Genomic DNA, 11,112 nt, shown 5'->3' with positions numbered 1-11,112 from the left:
CTATGTAAAATTTGTTTTAAATAAGTGTAAGAGCCATCTTCGCGGACGTACTGAGATTTAGAATGTAAATAAAATCAAATAATTTGTTAAGTAACTTTGCCTTGTTTCAAAAAAAAAGTAAATAAATAAATACATTTTTAAAGCTTAAGTAAAAACCATTAAAATAAATATAAGTTGATGTTTTGTTTAATCCTATAAAAAAACTGAAATTGTATAATGGATTTTCTAGTAAGACAACGTACATGCTTATAGTCATCATTAAAATAATTATACTTGTCTATTATATTATTATTTATTTTATAAAATATTTTTTTAGATGAGTAAATTACTTAATATTTTGTTCGTAAATACATCGTTATCTTTTCTTTCCTATTCAGTATAACCACATTCAAACCGAATAAAAGTATATATTATAATTTATAATAAAATACAAAGTTAAAAAAAATAAAATATACATGTAAAAAAACTCTACCATCTAAGCTTCTAGTAGGTAGTCGTAGTAAATTCTTTAAACATTGACGAAATTTATAAAAATTAAACACGATAATTTATCATCACTTTAAAAGTTATCTATAAAACAATAACAATAATAATATACCATATTGCGGTGTACTTACCGCAATACAATCAAACGACAAACTATTATTTATAACTTATAATAGGTATATAGGCATAATTATTTAAAATACGGTGCTACTTCTTTCTCGTTATTACTATAATACTATAACAAAACATATTTGCTTGTTTTTTAATAATTTGCTATAGTAGGTAGTACAATGTGGCTCGAATTAGAATTTGGACTTAAGTACACTACATATATAGTTTATATACTTATAAACATATTGCTACAATGGTATACCAAATACATCCATGTACGAATTTATGGCAGTTTACCCTTTTTCACTTCGAAATATAGTCATTATTATCGCAGCATTTGATACGCTTTTGGACACAGGTGCAGCATTAAACATTGAAATCGTAAAAAACCGTATATTATATGACATGTGTACACGCGCCAATATTATTATATAGTTAGGTTTCGGGTGAAATAATATAATATAATAATTCTTTTATTACACGACGACGCGGCCGTTCGCGTACATACAAAAGTGTAATAAACGTCAAAACATTAGTATTTTCGTCAAAAACGACAACGCGCGGCGGAGACTGCGTAAACTCGTATATATTGTACGCGGTAACCCGAAGTTTTTACGATTATTAATAACTGCAGTGACGACGACGACGATAACAAATATGAACGATGGAAGGGTGCCCACTGCCCACAGAACTCGGGGTGCTACAGGAGATACGACGCGATTCCGAACAACAGCGAACGACTTTTTATAAAGGCTCGTTGTAGGTGTATAAACCATCGTGTAGGGTGACGGCCAACCCTAAAACGCTTACGAAAATATGTCGTATATACTCCGAAAACAGAAAATATTATATATTGGTTACGTTTCAAACCTCCCGTCGTGCTGCAACCACCGGCAATCAAATTATATCTACATCGTGTATAATTCCGTTAGGTAGATTATTCGTATGACCTCAAGTCGAGAACGGCTTTTTTTATTCTTCGAGTTCGGCGAACGGTTAGATTGCACGGTGTTTAATGGTATACTACCAAAAAGTCCGAGGTAAAAAAGTCCTAGGAAAAAAAGTCCGAGTAAAAAAGTCCGTGGTTAAAAAGTCCGGTACATATAATTAGGTAAAATAAAAATACGATGTGATACACAATCAAACTTCCAATTAGTATTAATATAAATTGTAACTAAATGATTTACCTGACGCAATTAATAAATAATCTTTAGGTAGATACCAATATCGGAAATATAAAGTAAATCAAATAGATATACTATGTCTATTGATTTTATCTTAATTATCTGGTGTGTCAAGTTTTACTCGTTACATCCCGACATCCGATATTGTTAGTATAGATAAATATATCTATAGTTGCTGGGTATATCCAACGTGTACATACCTACCGTATGAGTAACCGAACAGTTGTCAATTTTGTCAGTTTAGTTCGATATTTTGTTGCGGTTGATTAGTAAGTTGCTCTCGAAAAAAATGTCAAATATAGTAAAAGTCAACGAAAAGGGTACCAAAATAATTGTGGGTGGTTACTCATATACCCTTCAACATACTTTAATCAAAACAAAACGGTGGAAATGCAGTAACAAAACAAAGTATAATTGCCCGGGAACACTATCTTCATCGTGGGAGTTAACGAACCCTGTGCTTCAAATTGAGCACAACCACGCAGGGAATAATCAAATTGAAATAATTGAAAATTTTAAAAATGAAATAAAATCACGATCGCGAAGAACTTGTGACAAACCGAGTCAGATATTTGCGGAAGCTGTAAGTCAAATACCAGCCGAAGCTCTATTGTTTTTACCAAAAGAAAGTGTTGTAAAACGAACAATTAGAAATCAAAGAACTAGCAATAATCCTGCATTAAATTGCATAAATGATGTTATGATAGAAGGTAATTACTATTTATTATTAAACATGGTAGCCAACATTTTTTATTATAGCCTAATATTATGTTTCAGATGACTGGGCTTTAGTTAATGGACAACGGTTTCTATTGGCTGATAATAAATCAACAATTGGAGAAAGAATTATATTGTTTGCAACAGATGACAGCTTAAAAATTTTGACAGAGGCCAAGACATGGTATTGCGATGGTAATTTTAACCTTAGCCCTAAATATTTTTTACAACTTTACGTTATAAGAGTTCAAAAAAATGATTCGTATATAACTGCAGTATACTGTTTTCTTGAATGTAAGACAATGTCTATTTATGAAGAAATGTTCAAACTTATTTTAACTAAATGTGCAGAGTATGAATTATTTCCCGATCCAACCTTCTTAAATGTTGATTTTGAAAAAGCTGTAATTTCTGCCGCTCAAACAATTTTTGGTTCAAATTTGACTATTAGAGGTTGTTTTTATCATATGTGCCAAAGTTCTTATAGAAAAATCCAAGATTTAGGATTAACTAATATGTATAAAAATAACGACGAATTTAGTCATTTTTGTGGAATGTTGGACGGCCTTGCATTTCTTCCTCTTGAACGTGTTTTTGAAGGAATGGCTTACCTTAAAACAATTGCTTCCCCTGAAGGAGAAGATCTTTTAAATTATTTTGATGCAACCTACGTAAATGGACCACTTAGAAAAGTAGGGGTTGGTACCAAATTTAAATTTAAAAAAATAAGTCCACTTTTTCCTCCAAATACTTGGAATGTACATAACACAACAATTAATGGTGACCACCGAACAAATAATATATGTGAATCGTGGAATAATAGATTTACTCATTTAGTTGGCCACAGTCATCCAACTATTTGGACACTCATCCACAAAATGAGGTTAGAAGTAGCGGCAGATAGGGCGAAATTAGTTATCGACAGCATGGGTGATTTGGTAAAAAAAAAACAAAATTTAACATATACCCGACTGGTTAATTTATGCCAAAGAATAGCTAATAATTCAATTACCATAGAAGAATTTTTAGATAAGATTGGTCATAATATTAGAACAAGACCAAGATCATAATATTTTTTCTTTTTTAAATATGTTATTTTTAATATTTTTATATACATATACATTATAATATTATAGACACCTACATATTTTTTTGACGATAGTTGAATAAGCTATTTTTTTCAAATACCTATATATATATTTTTTTTTTGACGATAGTTGAATAAGCTATTTTTTTTTAATATTGTTACCTTTATACAAATACATTATATTATAGATACCTACCTACAGAAATTTTTTAAAAAATATATTATTTTTTTTTTTTATGATAGTTAAATCAGCTATTTTTTTAATATTGTTATATATAAATACATATTTAATATAAGTATACCGGACTTTTTTACTTTGGACTTTTCTACAGCGGACTTTTTTACCCGGACTTTTTTTCCTAGGACTTTTTTACTCCGGACTTTTTTTCCGCGATTCGTGTTTAATATATATATTAACATCGCCGACGATAAAGTGGCGTTGATTTTTCGATATATTTTATAAATATAATCGACTAAGTATACTGAGCAGATTAATCGGGTCAATATATATGTACGCTTGTAAATTGAAAATCGCCTTATGATCTTTGATACACATAACCAAAAACAGTCATTAAACACTCGCGACTAAATTGGAATTGACCATTGATCGATATGATCCAGATGACAATCTATGTTAAATATCTGTATCTAAATGTTTTTAATACCTAGTTACGAGGACGACGGTGTTCGTTAAGTATATTATTTCATTGGAAATTCACCGGCGACTGTGCTGGACGATAGTCCTTACGAGAAGTAAAAGAAGAAGACCGCAGAATACATATACCTACAGAGGTATAATACTAGGTTATTATTATCATCGGTTTACCTATACCTTATAACCTAACCGATCGCACTGCGCACAGTGTTTATAATGTACAATAGTATTATATACGTATTATTGTTATATAGTAATGTATAGTAGGTATATAGGTATACTGCAGCGTTTTTCCACCCGCGTAAATATACCGCTCTGGTGGAATAATAAAAATGTAGATGAGATCCCGAACAGATAGTGGTTGAGGTGATCGGGGGGGCTGATAACGAGGTCACGATGAACGACTTTTGTTCGGCTTTTTTATGGCTCCGTCTCTCTCTCTTACCTCTCTCCCAGTCCGGTCAGTCCGTCTCTGTAGCAGTATACATAATACATAGTTATCGGTATACACATAGTCACCGGTAGGTACTTCTTTTTTTGCGATTCGTGTCGGTTTTTTACGGGGAAAAAAAGTAAATAAACATTTTTCCCTTGCATACGTTTACGCGCGAAACGCCCATCCCGCCGCCACCGACAAAATTGACACGTCACGACTACCAGGCTATACTACCCAACTATTATAGGTATAAATATATATATATAGGTATTGTGTAAACACACGCGTGTAGGTAATGAAATAATTACACACGATCGTCGTCGTATGGGTCATAATATAACGATAATAATAGTAGTGATACAGTTGGGCGATGCTTGTTCTACAACCGATGTACAATTATTATTATTATTATTCGTATACAATGGCTTTATAGATGTTGATTATACGATATACTATGTATATGTATACACACGAAGAACCCGATTAAGACCGGTAGTGGCGACGGGGTCAGCCGCGTGGGTGTTTTAATTGTAAGTTCATCTATACATATTTTATTATATGTGTATTTATACATATAATAATGTATATAAAATATATTATAGATGCGTATAATTATGCGTGCCTCCGGAACGCGACGATGTTATTATTGTTTTTTGCCGACGATAATACCCGCGGGCCGCGTGCTCCGGTGCCGTGGACGTACGCGTGAAATCGTATTATAAGGACCTGGGTTTAAAATTTATTTTGTTAAGTAGATAGTTTAATATAACCACCACAATGAATTTAATCATACACCTACAGCGTGTATAGACTATTTTATTATACTTTTTAAGTAAGTACAGATTTGTTTTATTGTATGGTCATTTAAAATTTTCCAACTTATAAACCATAAATTATACGAGAAGTTACAGTTAATAATATTATGTATCTATATTTGAAGATATACACGAATTAAATTCACCATAAAACGGATATTATGTTATACGCGTGTCACGAACACAAGACAAAATATGCTTATAAACCATCAATGCGAGTATACGCCTTAAATAATTTAAATCGTACAATATTATTATTGTTATAATAATATTATACTAAATAGAACCTTACACGATACACCTATATATATTTTACAGAAATCGATATGAAATAACGGAAACACGTAATAATACGCAATATATATTAAACTGCAGGAACTTCATATTATTTTATAATTTTAATAGTTCAAAATATCCGTACGAAAATTCGAAATCCTATCGATTGGGTGTATCCGCATAGACCGCATATTACAAACACCTCCGTTTCGAATTTACATGTCTTCAACGCGCGATAAGTGAAACTGGCACATCACGAAACCCCAAGGCACTCGCAGGACGGCGGCACGTGTTCCGTCGGCTAGCCAACAAACGATTCACCTAACTAATAAACATTCAATCCAGTCATCAGTTACGCGGAAAAGTATTACACGAGACTTGTTATCCCATTATAGTTTATAGGACACATGTCACAATATTACAATACGCATTTGTTTTAATATAATTATTATAATATACGACGCTGGTGCGCTATTATGTTATTATGTTTATTTCTTCGTTTTTTGCATTCAATTTAAATTGCACATAGATGACTGTAACATATAAGTAAGTACTTAGTTTATTACGTACCGTGATTGAAAAACAATAATATTATATTAACAAAACCAAAAATTATTATCCGTTTGTAAACGTCACCGCGTATTGTTTTCATAATTATTACAAGAGAACAACAGCCCTTTTAATATTGAATTTTAATAAAAAATATTTTAAAAATAAAAATATATAAGCGAACTATGATGTTGTGATTGGTGTCTAACGAACCGTTTGACCATTTATATTTTATGCATGTATACTGATAAGGAAATAACTTGCACATTGTATACTAATAGATATAGTAAATAATGTATGTATAGAGTATTAGCCATTAGGTACTGCTTTGGCACTCTATATGAAGTGAATAATATTAGTAATTAGTGTTATTACAGACAAGCGAATAAGAAAGGATAGGATGGGTAATATAACATTAATAATTAACAATTGTAATAATTATAATTATTACAAATGCCATTTTTTTTTTAGTATTTATAATCAATGTTAATATTTACAATTTTAAGTTGATTTTGCTGTACAGCCGTACAGGTAGGTACTAACTTAAGAATATATTATATATATTTCCTTATCGTTTAGTAGAAATCGACATTATTTATAAACGTTTACAATCTTTATTGAAATGCATTCTAATGTAAAATTCAAAGTATTTATTTATTATTATCATTGTTCATATTATTATTTTTTTGAAACATAATAAAACCGTTCGGTCTTTCTTGTTGAAGTCTCCGACTTGCCGGCGTCAGACTGTGTGATGATTCCCCGATACATAATCGGCCACCCAAAAAAAAAAAAAAAGAAAAAAAAAAGAAACACAAACACTCTCCGCGCGGCGGGTGGGTTCCTACAGGACACTATTGTCGAGTGACGACGCCGTAGTCTTAAATTTCTCGTTAAACGTCCCACCGGCGGGACACGGGCCGGCTATCCGCATAAGTGAAACACGCCCCGTTTATAATAAGACCGTCGTCGTTATTATTTAAAACTCCTGTGTATAATAGCATAATATAGTTTGGCGGAACTGCAGTGCCGGACAAAAATATTCCATTACTCTGCTCACACAATGTTCAACGGTCGCCCGACAACAGAATATTATAATACTATTTACCTACAACAATAATATCACATTATCACACTCAACTGGTTTTGCGTCTCGTACGCCACTCGGAAAAGTCGCCATGTCATAACGCACCGTTTACTGCGGATTTATTTACGTTTTCTTCAAGCATCAGTTATTTATTATTCACGAGTTCATGATGACTATCATTCATATTTGGACAATCGAAAAATTTTCATCGGACATTTCTTCCTGACCACGTACAACAATACCACACATTTCATCCTGCCGAATTTTATTACGGTATACCTACCGCGACCCAACATGAACGCGAATTTTTTTTTAATTTCGCCTGCCGGGCGTGCACGAAGGAAATAAAACATTACCTAACAATCGTCATAAAATTACGGCATGTTGCGGCAACCGGTTGTGGTTAATGAGAAAATTACTGGATCATATTAATTTGATGACTATACCTATTTCAATATGTTGCAAATAAAACTATTAAAACGCACATACATTATAATAATACGCATAATATTATCATGTCTGGAGTATGAATAATATTACTTTTACACAAGTATTTTTACTTCATTAGTATTGGACATTCCACACGTACATACGTGTGGATTAAACTTTCTTTCCGCATAAAATTATTTCTAACTCTAAGCATGTAAAATAATAATTACTTTACATTGACACGTCACTTATACATCATTTGTTTCCCGTGATTTATTCAGGAGATGGTAAACTGCGACAAAATTACACCTTTTCTAAAAGTCGATGTGTAAACTGTGGCAAAAAATTAACATACAATCTTCTACATAAGCGATAAGTTGCATTATAAAAACTGCAACAATTTATTTCACACATATATATATATAGATACTATGTACAAATCGATACGATAACATAAATAGGTATATACATGCATCATATATACCTATCACCAGTATCACCTATGTGTTATTATGTAAAAAATATTTTAATTATTAACGCGTGTTATGTTGGATATAAATTTGATCAATACGATCTATTAAAAACAATATATTATGCATGTTTGAACTTTCAAAATTTCAAAAAATTAGAGTTAAAAATTATTATATTATTAATTTATTATTTCAATTTATAATTTTTCGAATTTATGAAAAACAATATGTGCATGTTACAAGATAGCAACCCAAGTACAAACGTTATCGATCATGAAGGTAAGTCACCGATCAAATTCGTACCTATATGTATAGCTATATCAGAGCATGTATGTCTAATTAAACGATAAACGTATACGTGTTATCGTATCGGTATGTGTAGTATCTTTATATTATATTATATATAAAATAAATTACAACAGTTTGTATAATGCGCCTTATCGGTTTTGTCGTAGGTTGTATAATGTTAATTATTTTTGCGCAGTTTACATAATATTATGAACTTTTAGTAAAGGAATAATTTTGTCACAGCTTACATACAGCCATTTATTCATTATTGAGGACGAAGCATTTAACTATTTCAGTATAATACTATTATAATATACAATACAATTCTGCTAAAACCGTATTATGTTTTATGGTAAGCTTATAATATTATATAACTGGTAACTTTAGTACAATGTCACAGGATAAACACATAGGTACATTGCATATTATACTACACTTACCACAAACGCTGTATATATTATAATGATAGCGATCAACGGATCAAAGTATTTTAATATTTCTCTGTTAAAAAGGTTTGAGTGGTTTGACTCGATAGTATTATAACCATAGGTAGGTAAATATATATTTTTATCTTTTAACAAACACGAGTTAGAAATTTTTATGCTAAACTATGAAATAAAAGCCACTAGAGAATATTTGAATTCATATTATATTATTGTGTTTTCATTATAATATTATTATACACATTCCTAATAAATTTAAATTTTCTATTGATTAATGATCCGCGAAGACTATCGTCGATATCCGACTAATTCTCATACGTTGTTTTACAGTTAAATATATTCAACAGACCATAACAACTAATATCAGTCATATCCAATACGGGCATAATACAATATATTCATGAAGTGTACATAGAGATAAGCTTATCGCATTTTTCCAAAGTCACGAAATAATAATATAATTAATCGAATTTAAATTAACAAGGTATTTAATGTTTCTATGGTTGTTTGTTACTAATAATAAGTAATAACATCATATTTTATAATAATTATTAATTATCGAATTGTGTACTAATGCGAACACTCGCGATAAAATCATTATTAGAATATTATATTAAATGTTGACACTAATTATTACTAATTTATAATTAGTAATATTTAATAATAATTATACATAATAATATAGATGTTTTGAACACATTAATCGAAAATGTTTGATTAACATATATTACCAACTAAAATGTTTCTGTAACTTGGTTAATTATAATTCAAATTATCTAAATTCACAGAATTCTGTACGAATAAACGTAAATAATCGTAAAGAAATGCTTGAGTTCATGCATCCTATTTCCGTTACTCTTACGGTATAAAATAATCAAAAATATATATACAATTTTCAACAAATTACATTTTTTTTCTGTTAATTTTTTTATTTGGTCTATAATACGTATGTATAAATACTGATTAAAAATACTATTGTATTTTATTATCTATTACTATTATTTATAACCAATGATACATAAATAACAAATAATATTTTAATATAATTGTTCCTTCAATAATTATGTTGATTATACTAATATGACTATTAATGACATGCAATTAAAGATAAATAAAAAAACACAATTGTATTTTACATAACTTAGAACATGTCATTGATCAGTACATTATTTTACATAATATTATAATCATCTGCAAATTAATTTGTATTTTGACATTTTTATTATTTTATTTTGAATATTATTTTCATCAAATAATAAAAATGAAGCATAGAAATATTTGATTTATGAATTTCCAAGATTATCATTTTAAGAACCAATGGATATATAAAATCAAAATAATAATATGTATTGTGTTCAAGCCATTAAAAATGCAACAGCATCATCGTACGGCGGCTTGTGTGTGTACTGTGCAAAAATTGAAGAAAATTAAATAACAGGAATAGGGTAAAAAGGACGGGGGCAGGGTCCAAATTAAAAATCCACCGGCGCCGTTTCGGTGTCTGTGCGGTTTCTTGTCTCTCCGCATTATATTTATTCTTTTTTATTATTATTATTATTATTATTATTATTCCTTTCTTTTTTTGTCGGCGGCCAACTGTTGCCGCAGAATGCCAAACAAGAGGCGCCAGACTTTTGGTACGAAATATCCATTTTAAATATTGACAGTTGCCACAGGTAATACACAAGTCCTGAGCAATACGCAGGTAGTGAACATATACACGCGTGCGCTAACACACCCCCATAATTATGTCCGCACAATAATAATATAATATTATCATCATTATTATTATAGTCCGTAAAGTCTGTATACGCGGCAGTATAGCCGAAACCTCCAGTATTACAATAATATATATTTGCAAAAAAATAAGACAATAAAAACGACGGGTGGAACCTCACGTTTTGTGGTTTTTTGTTAAAAAAAAAAAAATTAAATACCCTCGAATCGTTACTTAAATTTGGTTACAAACCGAAATAAAAAATAAAACCAATGACGGAATAATAATTCGTGTGCTGAAAATGTATAGTTTTATTAGTATTTAGTATCATTATTATTTATCTTGAAATGGTTTAATTTATA

The 11,112-nt window shown here is 30.3% G+C and overlaps 1 protein-coding gene across 1 annotated transcript; it reads left to right on the top strand.

Annotated features, from left to right (window-relative positions):
* Positions 1–1,620: 1,620 nt before the first annotated feature.
* On the top strand, positions 1,621–3,625 carry LOC126550008 (uncharacterized). Its single transcript, XM_050200719.1, has 2 exons — positions 1,621–2,491; positions 2,559–3,625. Exons 1-2 carry the CDS (start codon positions 2,071–2,073, stop codon positions 3,566–3,568), a joined length of 1,431 nt encoding a protein of 476 aa, XP_050056676.1. The 5' UTR covers positions 1,621–2,070; the 3' UTR covers positions 3,569–3,625.
* The last annotated feature ends 7,487 nt before the right edge of the window (positions 3,626–11,112 follow it).

Source organism: Aphis gossypii, chromosome 2 (genome assembly GCF_020184175.1).
Source record: "Aphis gossypii isolate Hap1 chromosome 2, ASM2018417v2, whole genome shotgun sequence".
In the NCBI taxonomy this organism is placed as follows: Eukaryota; Metazoa; Arthropoda; class Insecta; order Hemiptera; family Aphididae; genus Aphis; species Aphis gossypii.
The sequence above is the reverse complement of the archived record's forward strand: the minus strand, read 5'-3'. Positions and strand labels throughout refer to the sequence as shown.